Source organism: Siniperca chuatsi, linkage group LG1, assembly GCF_020085105.1.
Source record: "Siniperca chuatsi isolate FFG_IHB_CAS linkage group LG1, ASM2008510v1, whole genome shotgun sequence".
Classification (NCBI taxonomy): Eukaryota; Metazoa; Chordata; class Actinopteri; order Centrarchiformes; family Sinipercidae; genus Siniperca; species Siniperca chuatsi.
In genome coordinates this window covers 28,418,985-28,440,086 of record NC_058042.1, presented here as the reverse complement: position 1 = coordinate 28,440,086, position 21,102 = coordinate 28,418,985, and the positions used below count along the sequence as shown (strand labels likewise).

Sequence of the window (21,102 nt, the reverse complement as noted above, 5' to 3'; positions counted from 1 at the left end):
GGTTGTTTATCAAAAGTGTAGTGTCCAGTGTTTTGGGGACATGACTCATACTAGGTGCTAAAAGTCAGTATATTATGCCGTCTGCTGCTTTGATGAACTATATTCTGACACAAATACACAAACCAACATTTTGGAGTACCAATAATAAGCTAATTAAGGTCAAGGCCTATAGTTTGACCCCAAATCATGATCAGTGCTTTTAAGACTCAGACAGACTGACCATAGCACAGTGTTGATGTTTTAGTAAAAATACTGACTTTCCATTTTATTCCTTCATAGAATCGACTATATTTACTTTACATTAATGTAAATACGCATTTGTGGTACTTCTGTGAATTAGGTAAAACGCACTGTTGTAAATAAAAGAGTTAGAAAACAAATATTTAAAATGATCTTAATAAGATTATAATTGTAATTTGTCAAATCCAAAACACTTACTCGCTTACACTTGCAGTATGGTAGTATGTCTAGATGAGGACCTATCAGCAGATTAGATTTAGAAGCATTCGGCTATCTCCGTCAGTCACGTGACCCGCATCGTCCTCCTCGTGTTTGTCCGTCCAGGGTCTCTCTTTAGCAGTGCACACAGGACAGTTAGCACCTACTGCGGTACCATGTTCCGAGCCGTGTTCCGACTGTCAGCCACAGGAGCCCGGAGTCTGGCTCGGTCACGACCCTGTTACTCAGGTAGGACTGTCTGCTTTACACCTACCGTGAAATTAAATAACCTCTGTAATAAAGATGACTACAATAGCTTGCTCGGTTAGCTGCCTAGCTTAGCTACTGCTGTGTGTGAATGTGAAAGCTAACCTAGGGTGACATTGAATTATTTTTCTGGCTAGCTGTCCTTGTGGTCTTGAATTGAATATTTTCCTATATTTCCACCTTTCATGGAGAATTTAAAATGAAGAGGCGCGAAATGAATTTTAGTAAAAAAGTCACGACCTTGTGATGACCCTCCTTAGTTAGTTCAAGAGTGTCAGTGACCGCAGTTTATACGCAGCTGATATCAACAGGATGTAATGACCAACTCAAACCATATAATTTATTATGTATATAGCTATATATTTATAATCTACACATAGTTTACGATGGAAGTCTAGCATAATTTAGTTTGTGACCTGTTTTGATGATAATATTCTCCCAAATGAACTGTCCTGAACTCCCCTTGTTAGCTCACAGAATATGGGTATCAATGCAGACTATGTTACAGCTGATAAGGTAAAACCCACGCTTGTTAGTTCCAAGACATTGTATGTATATTTTTTTTATTTTAAAAATGTGATTCGAATAAGATGAGTTGTCAGCGTCAATGTGATGTGTTGTGGAGATGAGATAGAAATGAACTTGGACATATGCTGCACAGAGTATGAAATTAGTTTAAAATTTTAGTACCTACAGAAATGTGACTGAAGCGCAGAATATCGAAAACAGTATTGAAGATTGAAGGGTTAGCACAGAATGCCTGGCCAAATTCATTATCTTGTTTAATAAGATATTTACTCATTTAAATCAAAAGCTGGCTAATTTAGACAGGCAAACTTCTTGTATTGCTGCTTGTGTTTGGCTTTTGTTTTTAGTTTTAAAAAAAATTTTTTTAGCAAGGCATTTATTTATTTTTTTTACATTACATGTACTCACATTTTTATATAAGGTGATGTAAGTTCTTGAAACTTAGGTATTGTATTGTCACTAGTATTTAAAAAAAAAAAAAAAAAAAAAAGAAGAAGAAGAAAAGAACAAAAAAAGACATGTCAAGACTATGTCTTCCTCCTCATGTTTTCCAGCTCCATTGGCCTCCAGATGTTACTCCCATGGCAAGGTGGAGACAGACGAGGAGTTTGATGCCCGTTGGGTCACTTACTTCAGCAAGCCTGACATAGATGCCTGGGAACTGAGGAAAGGTGAGTTGTTGACAGTTTATGCTTTTCATATTCTGACAATGTGTCTTCGTCCCGTTCCTAGTTCGGTCGTTGTTATGATTCCGGTTTGGATTCATTTGGAAATCATGACCATAACATTCAGTCAAATCTCTATAACAGACCTACGTAAAGTAAAGTTGGCCTAATTATTTGATCATTATAATTTCCCATGTTGTTCAGCAGTGGTGGTAGTGGGGTTTGATTTCCACTGGAACAACCTTTAGCAAAACTGCAAGTATTGTAGAGGTTTAACGGTCCATCAAATATTGCTTTTTCTCTCTGTTATTATTTGCATTTGCTCTTGTTATTATTGCTGATTCTTTGAAGTAATAGGGCTTTTTCCATTAATTTTAACCTAAAGGCATGAACACGCTGATTGGGTATGACCTGGTACCCGAGGCCAAAATCCTGGATTCGGCCCTAAGGGCATGCCGAAGACTGAACGACTTGGCCAGCGCCATCCGCATCCTTGAGGCCGTTAAGGTGAGCGACCGTCCCTTCATAGGTTCACTTTGGGTCTGCCATAAACCTTTTTGCTGAATTTTGTTTCACTGGGGAAGTGTGACTCCCAGAGCTTAATTTACCAGAAGTCAAGAATTTGTCTTTCACTGTAGTCATCAAATCAAAAATGTTTTAACATATACAAACATATAATACAACACCCCTAATAGCAAATTAATAGTAGTACACTAGTTTATATTATTCAAGACTAATCATTACTTAACTGCTCGCAGCCAAGTTTGCAAGGATTGCCTATGACAAAATTCTCTTCATTTGTTGTTGACATTTTTTTGGTGTTTTGCAGGACAAAGCAGGCCCCCACAAAGATATCTATCCCTACCTGATCGAAGAGCTGAAGCCCACCCTGTCAGAACTCGGCATCTCAACACCAGAGGAGCTGGGCATTGACAAGTTATAGACTGTCAAGGTGAGACTGCACTATACCATACTACTAAATGTCACTTGGGAAGGCAGTGTGGCTTTAGAAAGAGAATTGCTTCAGTCATAAGTACTGATGATGTCCAGCGCTGCCTCAAGGTTTGAGGCATACCTCAAACCCTGTATGTGTATGCTGGCCTACTCTATGAATATACAGTAGATCATGAATTATATTGCATATTACTTGCACCTTAGTATATTTTGTTCCTCTTTCCTCAGGTCATAAAGAGATGAGCTCTCCTGATTGTCTCCTGTCAAATATGTCTATATTGTTGATTAAATCCATGCTGTCCTATTGTGTACAAAATGGTGGACCTAATAAAGAAAACCAATAATTGAAGAATGTGTGTTAGGCTTTTTTTCCCCAGGTAAATTATTGAATATTTTTATATCAATAATAGACCATTTTAACAGCAAATGTGATGCTGGTTGCAATCCATTTAGGAGTTCTAATATGTATGCTTCTTCACTGGCATAGCTTGCTGGGCTACTTGAATGGAGTGGAGCCATCTTCAATGTTATTAGTTAGACCTTTGCTTTTCCGGCAATAACAAGTCAAAATGTCTGTTGTGAAAAGGTCTATTGTGCATGTGCAGGTGAGTTAAAGACTATAAACAAACTACAACCAATTCAATTCTATTTCAGTGAATAGAAATAGTAGCACTGCTCTGATTGATGGCCAAACTATGAACGCCAAAATGTCAACCAGTGCTGCAGATTTTACATTTTTACATTATCCTCATTTAACCCTTTTTAATAAATGCAAAATATATATTTTTTTCCACAAAGAAGTACATAGTGTTTGAGGTTATAATTTAAACACTACAGAGTGGTAGACCCCATACCAGGGCTGCTGCTCTTCTGTTGGTGCTGACCTCTGACCCTGTGGAGGTTCACAAGCTAGGTACACGAGAAGATTTACCTCTGAGCATCTTTAGTCTCAAAAAAACTGTTCTTAGCAGTAGTTACGGCCCAAACATTTCAGTTTGAGTTACGTGAAGACAGACCCTTCCTAAAGCATTAGCCACAGATTTTCAGAAAATCTATTTTTTTTTTTTTGTTTTTTTTCAAAATTGGTGTTGTTATTTTATTTAGTCTAACATTACAGAAAGTGAGACGGTCGAGTTTTTGTCCTCTGAGCTCTTCTCTCACCCACCAGATGGAGACAGGAGGCCGGAAATCTTTCTCCTGGATTTAACATGTAGCATAGCAGCACTGGTCTGCCATTCAATACTAGAAGCAATTAAAGCATAATACGGTAGTAATTGCACCATTTGTATATTTTGGAAATGCAGTATCACATCTACTATGGAAAATGGAAGCAAGAGACCATTCTTCACAGTGTTTAATAATTATCGTTATTATTTGCTACTAACTATTAAGTTCTATTTTTTAAACTTGTTATTATAATCACAGTTTAATCATTTCCCAGTTTTTTTTTTTTACTTAATTATTCTAGTATAACGTTACTTGGATAACTTTTCTGTCGTCTATGTTGAACTGCAGACTGAAATGTACGCTAGTAAGCCTGACGGACTTTTGTCACGATGGATTGGTTACAAGAAACTGCAAAAATGCTACTGCACAAAACCAAACACTGCAGTTGAATGATTTTACTTCTTGGGTAACATACTGTGTAACACATACCTTTTGCAAAACATGTTAGCGACGCAGGATTTTATTTTGGAATTTTCACCGGAAGTAGTATAAAACCTGTCACTGATAGCATAATAGCATAGCTAGCTAACAGAAGTGCCTACCTGCTCCTGAAGAAAACAGCGAAGTCCCGCGCTGGTGGGACGCCTCTCATTATGGCTGTGTTGTGGTGTAAATTGTGACAACTAACGCCATCATGATGAACGACATCATAGAGGAACCAGAGAAGGACACTCTGCTGGAAGCGCAGCCGGAGCCACAAGTTTTGTCGGTAATGTCAGCTAAGCTAGCTAGTCCGACTAACGCTAGCTTGCTAACTGACTAGGCTAGCCTGTGATTTTTGACAGTTGTTTAGATGAGCCATGCTTACAAATTAGTGTTGACAGGGTAAGCTTTCTGTCGTTAGACATTGCTAAGTTTGACTGTAAATGATATCGCGTGACATGATTAATGGGCTTATAAACACGTAAAAAATTGATTATTGCTTCCTATAACCCGAAGGACTGCTGGGAAAATTTGGAGGAGCTTGCGGTTTCGAAAATTCCATCTGGCTTGTGAAATTTTGGGGTTTACCACTGGAGACAGACTTTAGCTAACTTATAAATAGATGAGTTACGCTATAAGTGACATACGTAAACTAATTTGTTTCATGACGATTATCACATTGGAGTAGGTTTAATGACTTATTAAGAAACCCCAAAAAACTTTTTCTTGTCATTTATCTATCACATGATGTCATTTAGTTACCACATTAGCGTCTTGTCATTTACTTGGTTACCATACATGAATATGAAATACAGATAATCCTTCTTTTCTGCAACCTCAGGGGCCCAGTAGTGGCACAAGACCTAAGACCGCTGATGGTGGGATCAGACCTGTGGAGAAAAGAGGACCTTACATCATGTCCAGAGCTCCTGCAATCCACCTCAAACTGCGTAAGCATTTTCATGACTTGGCATAACAGAATGACATAAACAGGTCATTATTATGCCAGTCTGTAGGTCAGGAGTCTTTTCATAATTGTTGCTTTTATGAGATCAGCTGTGGTTCATACTGTTGTATGCAGCACAAAATGGGACAGCTTAAGAGTGTTGAATGTGCAGCTAGCAGGGCATCAGAGCCTGAGTCATATGACACTGATGAGCTAAATTGCTCACAGCTTCACACAGACTGTGTGTGAAGAATTCAGTCCATATAGTCAAACTTTTCATAATTAAGTTCACTGCCTACATCCATCACATCTAAGAACCTGATATCTTTGTTATGTAGACCAAAATGTTCTGCTTAACTGTAAGCGGTCATGGTCTCTGCAAACAAACGTTTATGCACTTAATACCTCTGCTGACTGACTGGCGATTCTATTTCTGATATTCATTTGACATCTACAAAACAGTCTTTGTGTAGCTGCGCATTCCTGCATAAAGCGAGACAAATGTCATGGACAGGAGGATTTCCGCACAGAGAAGAGGTGATGTTGGGTTTCATGCACAGTTAAGTGACGGTAGTGTGATGTGAAGCTGTCATGTGAGATTGGAGAGATGCATTGCAAATTGACATATTTCACAGACTGTTTTGTCTCGGTTTTACATATGTTCACACACAGTAAATAGGAAAGGGAAACTGAACAATTAGTGGGACTTAGTTTATCTGGTGGATTCCTAAAACATTATTGACTTTTGGCATCTAATTTATTAAACCCAACTTGAACAAATGTATTTTAATGTGCATTAAATAAACATATTTATTACAACAACAAAAAAAATCACTGATCAACTTTCTGAAGCTAGGAAAGTCATCCTACCTCCTCCAGTGTTTAGGACAGCTGCAGAGCTGCTTTAACCTGTTGTTATTCCTAGTAGGGGGCAACTGGTAGGATCAACACGCACACACATTCTTCTTCATGTTTTAAAATAACAACAGGCTTCTACAAAGGTATTGATTGGACTTAAACTTCTAGTAACAAATTCTGTCAGCTCAGGTCTACTTGGACCGTGAGAACAGAACAATAAAAGAGCAGTGAAAAAAGAAACAAATGCGCATACCAGCATTTTAGCTAGTAACTCAACTGGTGTAAGCCATTAGAAAAAGCAAATGAAATCCAGTTAATTATATTTTGTTTTCCTAAATCAAATACTTGTCTTGATCAGCCTGTCAGTCTTTGAAATGTGTTGAAGCTATGCCATAACTGCTAAAAAAAAACAACCCTATAAGATATGATGATTGATTTTATTTGATAGGTCTGATTATCATAACACAGAGATGTCAGTCATTCTCAAAGAACTTCCACTTGCCTGCAGTGTGTGTAGGAAGATAAGCTAAGATATTTTTCAAGATATGGTGTTATTAGCACAATAAACGTCTTACGTGACCTTTGCTTTGACCGTCATCCAGTCAGTCCTAGTCAACAAAAAAATTATTATTCACAGAGAAACACAGGGAGATGGCGAGGAAAGCACTGAAGAAGAAAGCCCTCTCACTAGGACCTCCAGTGATACATCAGCCCAGACAAGGCTCTAAGAGGTAAGGAGAGGAGGCATGATGAGGAAAGAGGAAGCTGCTTTTTGTGACGTCACCATAATGCAGGGGAGACGTTGTTTGTTTTGCACAATCTTTACAGTTTCTAGTTCTCCTTTTAGGATGGTGAAGTATAACAAGGGCTACGCTGCTTTGAGTCAGCACGCTGAGGACTCTTTGGTTGCGGTGGACTCAGACAGGTAAGGTTACACCACATATATACAGGTGATAACTATGTTGAATTCCCACTATATGCAGTCAACTCAGCACTGAAAAGTGGTTTCCTGTTGACAGATTTAAATTGTTTACCTCAGAATGACCTGACCTGTCTTACTTGTCCTTACAGTGATGAAGAGATTGATTTTGAGCAGTATTCCTCAGGATACTCTTCAGCTGAGGTGAGTTTGCCCCACGGGACCTTCTTCAGATGCTCTCAGAATCTCAGCTACCACACAGTCTTAACTGGCTGGGTGACTATAGCTGTGTGGGTGTGCATTTTTTGACAACAACATATGTTGTTCAAAGATCATTTGTGTTATCAACCTGGGCTTTATTTTTCCATTTTGTCCTTTCATCTTTGTGACTTCTGTGCGATCTTTCACTAACACATCGGTCCGGCTTGTCAGGCCAGCATGCACAGTTGAAAACCTTGCCCTTCACCTTCCAAAACCTTCACAATGCAAATATTTAGTACCTGTGGAGAAAATAAAATCTATCTGCGGGACAGAAAACTGGCCATTTATTTGAGGGTTTTTGTAAGATAGTTGCACCACCAAATTATATTAGTAAACAGGTAAGGGGTTAAAAGCTGTAAGTACATCAAACCTTTGGAATTGGAGCCAGATCTTGTCTGTGTATGAATGCATTTATACATATTGTAGGAACAGTATATACTGACTGCCTGTGCATGAGGAAATGTGAGAGCAAAGGATGTGTTTTATTTTTGACATTGCCATTGTTGTTCTTCAGTCACACACATTGAGCCTCTGGCTTTTTCTTGACTTCAGATATGTAGTCAGGGTTGTTTATGCCGCCTTTTAGCTTAAATTCAGTCTCTTGTTTTCTCGCATTGCTATTGAGTAACTAGAATTTTCATCATAGCTAAGATACATACAAAAATATATTTAAACTTAAACAGTTAGTTCATGGGTGGGACCCCATCCCAGCTAAATATTTATATACTGTATTTGAACGGGACTGGGTTTGGGTGATTCAAAAGTAAATGTAAAAGCAAAAGGTTTACTGCCACTTTAACATGACTTTGTAGTTGCTAACAGTGATTAACGGAGGACTGTTGGCATCACTGGCAACCTAACTTGAACCCAAAAGCCAGTTGGATCTTTCAATAATTAATGTCCATTTACAGATTATATTTTTCTTTGCCTGGCTACTCAAGGAACTTTGTTTCATTAAAGTGCCTTAGAACAATTTAGGTGAGCTCATAACACAATTATGAGAATCCTTATTGACTTCTGTAGCTTATTTCCATTGTAAACTACATAGCTGCTGTGGCTTGTTTGACTTGTTTCTCGTTTGAATATCACATTATAAACTGTATTGTGTTAGTGAGGTCTTTTCTCTTTGCTCTCCAGGTCCATCCTGATTTAAGCAGGCAGCTGCTTCAGGACGGCTACCGTCTGGATGAGATCCCAGATGACGAGGACCTGGACTTGATTCCGCCCAAAGCCATGGGCTCCTCTGTGTGCTGCTGCTCCGAGGGCCCGTCCTGCTCCATGCAGTGATGCCGGTGCAGTGACTCGAACCTTACAAAGGCTTGGCTCCAGTTCATGTCCCTGACTTTAGTTACTGGTGTCTGAGGCCTTCTTTCTAACTAAGCTCCACTGCTGTGCTGCCTGAGGACTTCCAGCTCTGAAGCCAAATTTTCCAGTTCATGCAGGACTGCGTGCACAGAGATCACTCAACCTACATGAAAACGCGGATGGACGTAAGAACCAGCCTTATCCACTGTGACCCCAAAGCTTAACGCATTTTTCTTTTTATAGAACTACATGAAATGCTAACTATGCCACTGCTCCAAATAGAGTGGCAGAGTAATTCATTGTTTAGAATATGTCCTCCTTGACCCAAAGGAGAGCGGGTTTCTGTCTTTTCTGCTCTGGTGAACAGGTCTGCAGCCCTCTAAGCACAACATGCTTAGATGTATGAGGTATTGTTGTTTTAATGTTCCAGGTGAATTAGAATTTTTCAGTTATTAACTAACTGCTATATGAAGGCACCTCACTTGACCATTGACATTCCCTACTACTGTTGCATTAACTGCCTGTTTTTTTTTTGTTTTGTTTTGTTGTTTTTTTTTCTTCCTCAAAAATGACATTTGAGTTTGATTCCAAAATGACATTGCCACCACTGGGAAAAAATATGACACCTATTCCAACATAAATAACATGTTAAAAGATATGTTTTTTTACTATGAAACAGAGCACTGAATTGAAACAAGTGTTTTTCAGAAGAGAGTCATTACATTTTAGTGTAGTTAATTTAAGTTGTCATTGAGGAAACTGCTATATACCAAGAAGGACTCACCCTCTGCCTGTAGAAGATATACTGTACTGACAGAAAAGCATAATGAAAAGTTGTCCTACAAAGTTACCCACTGTTTGGAAGAGTAACACCGACACTTACCAAATGTTACACTACTGTATATGGAACAAAATGTAAGCAGAGGAGTTAAGTGCTTTGGTAGACGAACCAATGACATTTGATGGACTTTACAATCTCTGTATTGTAGAAATAAGTTTCATTCCAGAAACCAATATCTGTCACTTTTAAAAAAGCTATTACAAAAAGATTGTAGGCATAAAAACAAAATAAATTACAGATTCCCATATAAGTGATCTTATATGTCTTAAACATTTATTTATGTGGTTAGATATGTATACGTTTATAATTTAAATCCTCTGTTCTTATTGATATGCTTCAAAAAACAATTTGGGATGGATAGGAATAATTCAAAAATAGATTTACAAAATGCCAAAAATGTATATGTAGCATTTTGGATTAGAACCCTGTCCAGGATCTAATACAACACTTAAAAGGGATATTTCATCCATAACACATCAGAGTGTGTGGACGGCAGATTTGAGTTACATTATTTTATTTATTTATTTATTAGTATATTAGGGACACTAAAAATAGTTGTTACAGGTTAAAAGCAGTAAACTGGATTTGCATTAAGATTGAGGCATTTGTCTACCCTTGTTATTTGTAAACCATATATCAGTTTAAACTGTGTATTTTCTGTTTGTGTTATGATGTGTCTGTTGTTTCCTACACAATAGACACATGGATGTGCTGAAAATGGAAATTGTTAATTTAAAAAAAACAACATATATATTATTTTCTTTTTCCACTTTTAAAAAATGTATCTGTTCACTCATGTTACAGTCTGGTTCATATTTTACTATAAATTGTTGGTGTTCATTTTGAAACTGTGCATTAACAAAAATGTTTCAATATCAGAGCAAGTGACAGTGATCACTTTCTCAGGAGATGTGTTTGTGTGTGTGAGTGAGTGTGCAACTAGAAAGTAATTTGCCTTTCACATACATTTGTAAAATACAATAAAATTGCACAACTGTTTAAGTGCATAGAGGTTTCAAGTCAGGATAAATGTATGGCTGCTGTTTTACTTAACTGCAGACCACACTGTTATTTCTCATGCTGTGACGTTGGTTGTTACAAGGCGTAACTCTCAGTCATAAATAAATGGTATAGCAGACCACTTAACCACCATAAAGAAGTTAAGGACTGGAAAGAGTATGACATTGTTTTCCAAGAAAAAGGAGGAACCTTGATTTGTACTTCACAGAGTCGGGATCAATTCACTAATTCAAATTCAGAAAGTGGATTTTGTTAAAACCTTTGCAATGATAATGCTAGGTGTTGAAAATGAGTAATGTACACTCAGTCTCCTCACAGCACTCCAGGTTTGTAATGTGGGTGATTTAGGAATAAAAGCTGATTCTACTTTTACACTAAGTGTGAGTCACTTGATGCAAGTGTGAGGTAAATGCTTTAGATGTAACAGCTGAATTTAAAGTGGATTGACTCCGGCCCTGGCTCTGCACGATGTTTTTATGTACACTAATATTGCACTTAACACCAGTGGTCAGTAGCAAGTACACTTGACTCACCTGTACTATGCAACTATTGGGACAATCTGCTTGTTATACAACATTGTGACAATATAGTGTTATTGAGTGCTAAATGCAATAACTTAAATAGTTGTTGTATAATGGTAAACACTAGCCCTTTTTTTATTTGATTGTACCGTTTATGGGTTTACATTATTAAATACAACTATTATCTATACTTTCATGTGTATGACTGTGATTGCAGTTATTAAGAATTATTTCCGGTAGTGCTTGTTTAAGGAGGTAGTATGCCAATGAAGCGTTTTAATTATGGGATGTAAAAGAGTTATAGACAGTAAACAGCATGTGGTTGATAAAAAGAACCAACCATTATGGTAGTCGTTGTTTCCGCAAGGGGGCAGCATGGAGCTATGCTGTTCACGATGCAACACCTATTGCACTTCACTGTCAGGCACCTGACCATGAGGTTTTTGTAGTATGTTTTGTAGTCATTTAAACATTGCTTCATTGTCATGTTATATAGCATTCAGAGAAAGGTGATAAATAGGCCATGTGTAACTTGTCCACGCAAGTGTTTGGAATACTTAGCGAGAGACCAATTGGCAAAAATATACATTTCCAACCATACAATTGGGCTTTTAATGTATTCAGTGATAGTATCAGTGTCAATCATACATGTATATTTGTATTTGCAGATCAATAGATTGTGTTGATAAATGCGTTTGTCAGTTTATGACTAGTTCGCAAGTTGAACGTTTTTAAACGTAAATGTACTTTTGCTTGAAGCTATTTATTGAGATTATGTGGCGTAGAAGGCTACCCACAGGTACTTGCATAGACCCATCTACATTACAATGCAACTAAATGCTATACTATACAAATGAAGAAATGTCATGATAAAGACAGGAAAAAATTATAGGTAAAACTACTTAATAAGAGTGTCATGAAACTGAAAAGGCTGTGAGACTTGTTGCTGTCGCTGGGCGGGCCTAATGCAGTTGTGCGCACAGTCTGTGGTTGTGCGCCATGCTGACGGGGAGGGAAAAAAACGACTGAAGGGAGTTACCTCAGCGCACTCTGAGATATGAGATCGGGCCATTTTCCAGTCGGTGCCTTTTACTATTAAAGAAGAAAATCTCGAAAATCAGTGGAGGGGAAGCAAGAAAGAAAGGAACACAGTCACACTTGGAGAGGTCGCCCAGAAGAGAGCATATTGCACCTTTCGGGTAGGCGGATCAGTCGGAATCTACGGTGCGTGCACAGTATATCGCCCCCTGTGCGCGCGCGCGTGTGTTTACAAGTGTTTGAACGAGTGCCACTGCCACAGACGAGGGAAGGAGGATAAAGACAAGAAAGGAGGGATGGTGGACAATTCAGGCAGTAGTAAGGCACAAATGGTGAGTCGTGGCCCCGGTCGAGGTCCCTCTACATTCTTCTAGTCTGTAACGAGCTAAAATCCTCCAAAAGACGCTGTTTGTCCGTCTTTCATTTACGAAAAAGTCTAGCTAACTTTACGTTACGTTTTCCAAAAGAAAAAGAAGAAAACACTTTCAGAGCTAATTGACCTTTATGGTAGGTTACTATTCAACTTATTTTACAATCATAAGACAACACTGTATTACATTTTTAGAAAATGTCACAACGTTAGTAGGCTAACGTTAGTTTTGCTTGTTTGAACGGTAACTTCTCCTAAAACCTATTACGCATAACGTTAAGTTATCCACGTAATTCGATGTGGCAGCTAGTTGAATGCGGAAAAGGTGTACATTTTTGGAAAGTTTTAACAGATTTTTTTTCACTCGGGTGGCTGCTTGCCTCATTAAGATGACTGGAGGTCCTCCTTTTTAATTTAACACTGAAGTTTTTTTTTTTTTTTACTGGAGACAATTTTCAAGCAGTTTACCTCCCTCTCGGCTTTGATAAAGGTGTTTAAAGGTATAATAGGATTTCGTTAGTAGAAATCATTGTGCTACTCCTACAAGAACTCATAGTAATTCTTAAAATTAATTACTAATATTTTCAATTGTTTGTCTTCTGATTTTTTTCGTGGTTGGCAGCTGTAACTTAGTGTCTGTGTTTTCACGTTTAGCTGTGATATCAGTGTTCACTCCCTAAAACCTTAAAAGTGCTCTTTAGAATTGCTTTAGTCCTTTTTGCAAAACTACTTTGTAATGAGCCGGTTACATTACGATGGTTACAGTGATTTTCTTGCTTCCTTGTTTCTGGTTTTACACATGCTTTTCTTTTTTCATATTAGCATATATAGTTCAGATTTATTGCTATGATGCTGAGGATTTTCCAACTTTTGACTCGGTGGCACTCAGCTCAGGCCCCCGGTTCAAACATTGACAAAAGTGACTGAGTGCAAGGAGTTACAGCATAGCACGTTTTTACTACATGAACCTGATGAAGAGAAGAGGAAGAGGGATCCCTCCTCTGTTGCTCTTCCTGAGGTTTCTTCCACTTTTTCCATTAAAAGTTCTTTTGGGGGGAGTTTTTCCTTATCCAAATTGAATGTCTAAGGATAGCGGGTGTCTTATGCTGTACATATTGTAAAGCCCACCGGAGGCAAATTTGTGATATTGGCTATATAAATAAAATGGACATAAAAATAATGTGGTTGGATTGTCAGTGTTGTTGTGTGTGAGTTTATGTTCAAATCAGGCTCCTTTGTTTCCATTGTAGCTTTGATTATTTGCAGGGGATGCATGTGCCTTCTCATTTCATCCTGTATAATGAGATAAAGGGGTCATTTGATTTCAGTATTTGGTAGGTCATCCCTGACTCCTTCTCTTCCTCCCACAGCCCAGCATGTCTCAGGAGCCTGGTGTGGCCTTTCCTCAGAGCACCTCTACAGGGGGGATGAAGCTGGAGGCAGTAATGGAGCAGCTCCAGCGGCAGCAGCAGGCCCGACTGGAAATGGAGCGCAAGGAGAGGAAGCTGCGAGAGGCCCACATCATGTATGCTCAGCAGGTTGCTGCCCAGCAGGCTATCCTGGCAGCTGCCCGGGCTTCTGGGGCCAGCTTCATGGGCAAAGGCCTGGCTGGAGTGGTCCCTGGTGGCGGGTTGCCTCTCCGGGTGTCCAATCAGAGCAGTGTGGACTCGGAAAGAGAGGATGATGAGGACAGAGGCCGGGATTCTGGGGATGAGGATGATGACAATGAGATGATGGAGGGGGATGAGGGCAGTGATGAGGATGAGGGAAGTGCCAGTGGTCTGGAGTTCCTCCGCAAGCAGACCCTCGCTTTACAGCAGAGCGCCTCCCGCGTCCCGGTCCGTCCGTTTGGTAGTTACTCTGTGTCGGCCCCTCAGAGGGCTGCATCCCCACCTATCAGAGTGAAGCAGGAACCTGACGAGGGCCTGTCTCCTGCAGGGCCACACTCTGCTACCTCTCCTAACGGACAGGCAGACTGGGGCTTTGATGATCACTTCAGACAGGTCAGTGCCCTGCCTTAGCTCCTAGCCACACCGTTTCCTCCTTATTACATAAATTCCTGTTTTGGTCTTTTCCCAGTTATGTCTCCCAAACATTGCCCCTCAAACCAAAGCTTGCATGCATATAAATCTGAATCAGAAATACAAAAACCAGGATTACTCTATCTTGATTTTTGGACATCACTAAAGATTTTCAAAAAGTCCTAAAAATTGTCCTGTCTTTCCTTAAATTCAGTGAATCAGCACAGAGCTGCATAATCAAAACACTATTGTTCATTATGACCCAAAAGCATAAGGTCTTTCACTGTTCACCACCCTCCCGTTGAGTGTTTTGTTTGATTTCTCTGTCCAGCCCCCTGCTGTGAGCAACTGCTTAATCTTGACTGTGGGACAAACCTCTCCAGCAGTATCTTTGTGAGACACTTCAAATCTCTGTAGATGGTTGTCTGCCGATTGTCTTTTGTGGCTAAAAATCCTCCTAAGTGAGTCCTGGCAGAGGGCCAGGCTGGAGCGCAATGTGTTCACATTCACTAGTTCTCTCTCTCTGCGCTCACATTCTGTGTGTGTGTCTCTCTCATTCTCTGTCCCTCTTGGCACTTTGCTCAGGCTCTGGTTTGGCTCTGATCCAGCTAGAGGCGTAAGGCAGGGCAGGGGGCTGCTTTGAGGCTGTGGGTGGTTGGCCAGGTCAGCATGAGGATTTTGGGTGGGTGGGAAGGTTTGATGTAGTACACAGTAGCAACCCATCTCACACCCCCATCCACACACACACACACACACACACACACAATTTCGGCTGTGTGCCAAGTACACTTTCCCTTGAAGTAAATATTGCCTCAGCACAGTGTTACAGAATGCTGGAATGCCAACTAGGAGCCACACCGAGCTACATGTGGTTAAGCATCTTAGCTTGGGACATAACAGGTTAAAGAGAGCTCAGCAGCCTGTGGGTGATATAAAAAGCCTTAGTTGCACAAGAGTGGCTAGTGTCAGAGGACCTATCTGAGATTGATCAGTGGGCTGAGGGTGCTGGACTATCATGTGTCTGGATTTTATTACTGTCTATTTAAAGGCAAATGTCTTTGAATGGTGCTTCTCTAGACCACATTTCCAAATTTGGGGAAGGCAGTAGTATAGAGGTGGGAGGAAGAGCAGTAGTAGTTGCATTTTTTTATTGTATATCAAGTAGAGCCTCTGCCCTCACAGGGATCGACTGGAGATGATTAAACACATCACACTATTGGATCTGAGCATTTTATGAAATTGAGTTTCACTGCATTGTTTGGGCTGCTTATTGTTTCCAGAGGTGTCAGGAAGAGTGGAGTAGTATTATTCTGTGAGGTGGCCAGGCTTTGTGTGAACATTGTCAGAACAGAAGATCACAGCAGCAAAGTTGTAGCTGACCAGTGCCCTATCTGTGGCCTGGTGTCTTTTATTAGGAGAGGCGGGCTGAGCCTGGGGGTTGGGGGAGGCATTATGGGACGAGAATTAGTCTGGCCTTTTTTTGTTTCCTCTCTTTTATCTTTCCTGTCATTATGTCAGCTCTGCAGTATTTAATGACGGCTCATCTCTTCAGGCAGTTTCAGGTTGCACCACTGTAGGGGGGAGGGGGACAGTGGAGGCAGGGGAACAGTTTTTTTTTTTGTTGTTGTTTTGTTTGTTTTTTTTTGATGTCATTGTCTACGAGAGGCCAGAGACAAGCCTGGCAGATACCGACCCCTGTAATAATGCGGGGAGCACATTTATTATGTTCTAAAAGCAGTGACAGAGGGGCGATGGGATGACTAGCTAAAAGTGACAAATGTATGGAAGACAATTTACATTTCATGTTGCCAGTCACATTGGGTGGAGGCTTTTACCCAAAGCACCCTTTGTGCGAATGCTGTGACCACTCTGACAGAGATGCTGCCATGCTCTTGAGCCATAGCAGACCATATTTAAATAGTGTGGCTCTTACAGAGAGACAAGCAGGATAATAATGTCCATTTGCTAGTTCACCAACATTTCAAGTAATAGTGATGATTGCAAAGGTCAGACGTAGCTCCTAGACAGTCGGTGGAGCCTAACGTGCCAGAATAAGAACAATCAACCAGTGCATATCCCTGTTGTAACAAAGTAATGTTTAGTTGTATTTGCCTCACCCAGCAGCAACACTTGAATGACAACCATTTGATTAGTCCATCTTGTAGTCTTGTAATCCTGAGTGTATGTGAGTGGTGAGGGCCTATACAGGTCAAAAAGGGGTGGAGGGACATGGGTAGCCAATGTTTTCATGTCAGTGATGTATGTGTAGTGACCTCAGCCCTGTCCTAAACAGCAGAGTAAATAATTGTCAAACAAGGGGATGGACAAAGGCGTTGCGTAGGGAGAGAGCCAGGGCGGGCAGCCGGCCGGCCTCAGCACTCTGGCCTCTACCGCAGTGGGACAGAGGCTGCATGACCCCTGTAATCTACTCCCCAACCCCTCCTGCTCACATACACACACACACACACACACGCCATAGACTCCTCTGCTCCTTGTGATAATCCCTCTGTGATTAATAGAGTTTTAATCATGCCTGCAGAACACAGCTTGTGTATCATGTGCCACTATATTGGTGGGGACATCGCTTCAGTTAGATTAATTAACTGAGCAATGTTGTGTGGTATGCTACAGGTGGTATGTAAGTGCAGTGGGTTTTCGTTCCACAGGTTTACAAGTTTTATGTTTACATGCTGTTCATTCCTGTGCAACTCCACCAACTGACAAATGAGACAAAGTGGAGACAGTGAGCAGAGCATGTCTACATTTGCACTGCTGTGATCACAGAGGGAGAGAGATGACAAAGCTACAAGACATAGAAACCGATATGAGTACTTCTCTCGTCACATCACAGAGCTGAATAGTACGTTTTAGGAGTGTTTGCCAGGCATGAAACTAGGCATCAAGTTGACAGATTGCTGGCAACATTTTAACTGTTTTCTAATTGAGGTGTTTTCTGCTCTTGTTTAATGGTATCTCATGGTTCAATGAAGAAAATCATATTAAGAATACTTAACATTACACAATTTGGTTCTCTTTCATTGTGTCACATAGACTAATAACCAAGAACGTTGGCCTAGTAAATTTTGATTGTACATTTGCAAGGTCATGTATTTAGCAGGCTCAATTACTAGAGGCTGGATAATTACCCCCTGCACACCCTGATTAGATTTGTAGTTTGCCATTTGGGTCAGATCAGAGACATTTTTAATCTGGAAATGCTGCAAACCAGGAAAAGCTGGAGAACTTGGTTGTTTCATCATTTGAGAGTAAGTAAATCAGTGCAAAAGTAGAACTCTCATTTGCCTTGGCAGAACAAAAGAAGGTAGAACTAGTCTACCACTTGGGTGAGGGATACATTTGACACAGGAAAAGTGGTGGCCAACAAGGGCACCCAGCCCACAGTGGTCCAAATCTGGTTTCTGCGGATAACTGGTCATCTGTTGCTGCTGAGCCCTGCTATCATTGAGTCCTTCATCTGCTGCTCAGGCAGTGAAGCTTGTCTGAGCCAGCGCTGTTGCATAATTTAGCTGTTGCCCTAGCAACACATCAGCCAGGAAGTGGGGAGCTGCACGACTGCAGCGCAGAGATCAATAAGGACTGTGTGTGAGCTTTTAGAGTCAGGAATATTTGGCCTCGTTTATGGTTCATTTATGATAAATGAGGAGGACGTTGTATTAGCAGATGGACTCAAGTGTAATGTGGAACAACTCAATCCTGGTGCTTCAGCTCACCGCTGCAGTGTTGTTGGGAAGGCCGCTGGATGTGTGAAAAACGTACAACAGTATCACCATGTCTGTCAGCTGTGTTGCGGTGGGAGCCAGGAGGCCTCACTGCCTGGTGTGCATGATCTATACGCCAACCTGACCTGGTTTCTGCTTTCTGAATGTTATTTGGTGTCTTGCATGCCATAACTGTCACTGGGTTTTAAATGGGGTACTTAGTCTTATTCTGTTTACTGGACTTCCTGTTATGCTGATGTAATGAGGCTGGAATTACCGTCTGACCCCTGTTTGTACAAACTGCCTGCAAATGGAGGTCATTCACATGGGAAATAATGAGGAAGGCTGAGGTCCATTAAAACATGTTGCAGTGCTTGTTCAGAACAAGAAGCGTGACTAATGTGTGAGACCTGTATTGTCTCTGCCATGCTCAAACTGTTGAGCTACACATTGAATTGAAAACCTCAACCCTGACTGTTAACTTCTGCTGTAACTAATTAATCCACTGTAATCAAAGAAAATGAATGACTTGTAAATCATCAGAAATACGGTTACTTGACCTTATGTGTCAAGGAATATGTAACTTTAATTTAAATGGAATATTTCTTCTTGTGAGAATGCCTTTAATTCCTCACCAGGCTGTTTGTCATCTGGATGACTTCATGCCTACAAAATTTAATTAATAATGGCATTTGTGATGAATGGTCTGGACACTAAATGGTTAACCTCATTTCTAAATGTGCCCCCTTAGCTACCACACTTATCTCAATCCAGATTAGGCTGGCTAAAGGTGTCTGATCGACGCAGCTGCGCCGTGATTGCCGGAGGTTCGGTCTGAATTTTCACGTGTTTTGGATGCTGCACAGAGGAGGTAAATGTCACTTCCTGTGTCTGCTATGTGGTGTTCAAGAACACCCACTAATTACTCGTTAAGTTCCAATATATGTGTGGACCACACCCTGAAAATTTCATGTAAATCAAATGATGCTCAGTTGACTGCGCAATTACTAAAACTCCTAATTGGCATGAAGATGTGCTCAGGCCAGGACTCTTATCAAACATGTGAAATTTGGGGCAGATTGGACAATGTACACTCAAGTTACAACAACTTCCTGTTTCACAGCGAATAATGCGTCGGTGTTTGATGGAAATTCACAATCTTCACATTGAAACAATATCAGGGTCTTTGCTGATGCAAACGCCATGCCACAAATATGCAGTTCAACAAAAACTCAAGCTTTTGAAAACTTTTCTTCGCCAAATTTTGTACATTTGGTGAAACGCGCCGCAGGGGCTGCTCTCTAGGGGGTGCTATGGAACCATTTTGCCACACCCATGCGCAAGACCCATAAAACATCAACGTTATCGCCACGTCTAACATGTGCAAAGTTTCATGAGTTTTCATGCACATTTAGGCCTTGAAAAATGCAAATGAATGCAGCAAATAAAAATAATTCCTTCAGTTTCAATAGGGACCTCGCAGCAGTCGCTGCAAGGGGCCTAAAAATATATTATTTTTAACAGACTGAGGTGTTGTGTGGTGTTTACACATTCATGTATATGGTGCGTTGCTTTGGGTTTTTTCAGTTTATGTTTGTAGTTGCTGTATAAACCTTGCTTTGCCTTATTAACAGCAGGTCTTGGCTGGTTGGGTTGGATAGAGGCGACTGGGCTTTTGACACTACTCTGCTTAATGTGGCCCAACTGTAATGGCTATGGTTGAATTTGTGTCACGATGGAAACAAATAAGGATGTACAACTGCACGATTAGTGATGTGTAATTATATGTTGCACTTCCAGTTTCTAGTAGAGTTGGTGTATAGACAATAGTGGAACATTTAAACTAATTTAAATTATTCTGTTGTATTTAAAAATAGTTACATATGAAAGGTCAACAGTGATTAATACAATTCTGTTCTTAATTCATTATCACAATATCTATCCTGTGAGCTGTTTATGCCAATAACCACATTATGATAGATTCATTTGAAAACTTGCACGTTTCTGCTACTTTTAACCTCCCATCCCCACTAAGCTGGTGACATTTTTGGCAGCCACTTAATATTAACTTGGATAAACTTAAAATCTCCAGCATCACCTAATAGTGTGGCAATGCTTACTACTTTTTATGCCAATTTGTCATGTGCTAAAGTGCAACACTGCTGGCTCAAGTGACCTGATCTTGCTCAACTGAGAAACAATTTTCTATGGTTTTTGGTACATTAGTGTGGATGGCAAACATCTATTAAAGGACCCTAAAATGTCTGGGTGGGAAATTTTTCACATGCAAATGACAGTTTCAGATTAATCTGAATTACTGTGTAAGGTGTAATCATGCTGGCATAGACCAAGCTTTATTTTGTGCTGACCTGCTCTTAACAGCCAAGTGTGGACGATTCCCCTTGCCCAGAAATAGAGGTATTGAATTTAGTAGGGAGATGAAGGGGGAGGGAGAGGGTGGAGGAGATGCTGTGGAAGGAGAAGAGGGGTTAGTGGTCTGGCTCAACACACTACACTGCCCCACCCAGAGGAAACATTCCAGACGGAATTAAGAGTTAACTCTTCAAACAGTGAACATTCCCACTGGGGGCTCCCAACAAGAGACAGGGGGTTTGATGGGGGTGGGTGGGTGGGTAGGTGGGTGCATGTCCGTGTTGTAGTCGGGTCCCTGATTGGTGATCTTTCAATTGATTTCACTCATTGTCGCAGGGGCTGTAAAAGAAAAAAGCCAAAGGGCCTGAATGGGAGGAGCTGGATGGGAGGGCCCGCTGGTGCAGGCAG

At 40.5% G+C, this 21,102-nt stretch overlaps 3 protein-coding genes across 5 annotated transcripts in view; all 3 read left to right on the top strand.

Annotated features, from left to right (window-relative positions):
- Positions 1-529: 529 nt before the first annotated feature.
- Positions 530-3,201, top strand: LOC122879974 (cytochrome c oxidase subunit 5A, mitochondrial-like). The gene is made up of 5 exons (XM_044204702.1): positions 530-687; positions 1,788-1,904; positions 2,284-2,405; positions 2,728-2,850; positions 3,081-3,201. The coding sequence occupies exons 1-4, from the start codon at positions 615-617 to the stop codon at positions 2,839-2,841; spliced, it is 426 nt and encodes a 141-aa protein (XP_044060637.1). The 5' UTR covers positions 530-614; the 3' UTR covers positions 2,842-2,850; positions 3,081-3,201.
- A 116-nt stretch (positions 3,202-3,317) lies between these two features.
- Positions 3,318-11,363, top strand: fam219b (family with sequence similarity 219 member B). 2 transcript variants are annotated; one of them, XM_044204575.1, is made up of 6 exons: positions 3,318-4,788; positions 5,344-5,452; positions 6,944-7,037; positions 7,154-7,231; positions 7,378-7,429; positions 8,624-11,363. In XM_044204575.1, the coding sequence occupies exons 1-6, from the start codon at positions 4,714-4,716 to the stop codon at positions 8,771-8,773; spliced, it is 558 nt and encodes a 185-aa protein (XP_044060510.1). In that variant the 5' UTR covers positions 3,318-4,713; the 3' UTR covers positions 8,774-11,363. The 2 variants fall into 2 exon arrangements, with proteins under 2 accessions (XP_044060510.1, XP_044060417.1); XM_044204482.1 differs by having other exon boundaries at positions 7,142-7,231.
- A 789-nt stretch (positions 11,364-12,152) lies between these two features.
- Positions 12,153-21,102, top strand: part of LOC122879787 (AT-rich interactive domain-containing protein 3B-like) — a 52,604-nt gene continuing 43,654 nt past the window's right edge. Inside the window, exons 1-2 of one of the 2 annotated variants that reach the window (XM_044204264.1) lie at positions 12,153-12,543; positions 13,952-14,584. In XM_044204264.1, coding sequence (XP_044060199.1) covers positions 12,508-12,543; positions 13,952-14,584 — 669 coding nt within the window. In that variant the 5' untranslated portion in view covers positions 12,153-12,507. The other variant, XM_044204344.1, reaches the window with a different exon arrangement.

Bases quoted from the DNA above. Each gene is read 5' to 3' on its own strand.
- LOC122879974 (XM_044204702.1), top strand. From the start codon at position 615: ATGTTCCGAGCCGTGTTCCGACTGTCAGCCACAGGAGCCCGGAGTCTG. The intron at 1,905-2,283 runs GTGAGTTGTTGA...TTTAACCTAAAG, and splicing joins TGCCTGGGAACTGAGGAAAG to GCATGAACACGCTGATTGGG. The intron at 2,406-2,727 runs GTGAGCGACCGT...GGTGTTTTGCAG, and splicing joins GCATCCTTGAGGCCGTTAAG to GACAAAGCAGGCCCCCACAA.
- fam219b (XM_044204482.1), top strand. From the start codon at position 4,714: ATGATGAACGACATCATAGAGGAACCAGAGAAGGACACTCTGCTGGAA. The intron at 7,038-7,141 runs GTAAGGAGAGGA...TACAGTTTCTAG, and splicing joins CCCAGACAAGGCTCTAAGAG to TTCTCCTTTTAGGATGGTGA. The intron at 7,232-7,377 runs GTAAGGTTACAC...TTGTCCTTACAG, and splicing joins GTTGCGGTGGACTCAGACAG to TGATGAAGAGATTGATTTTG.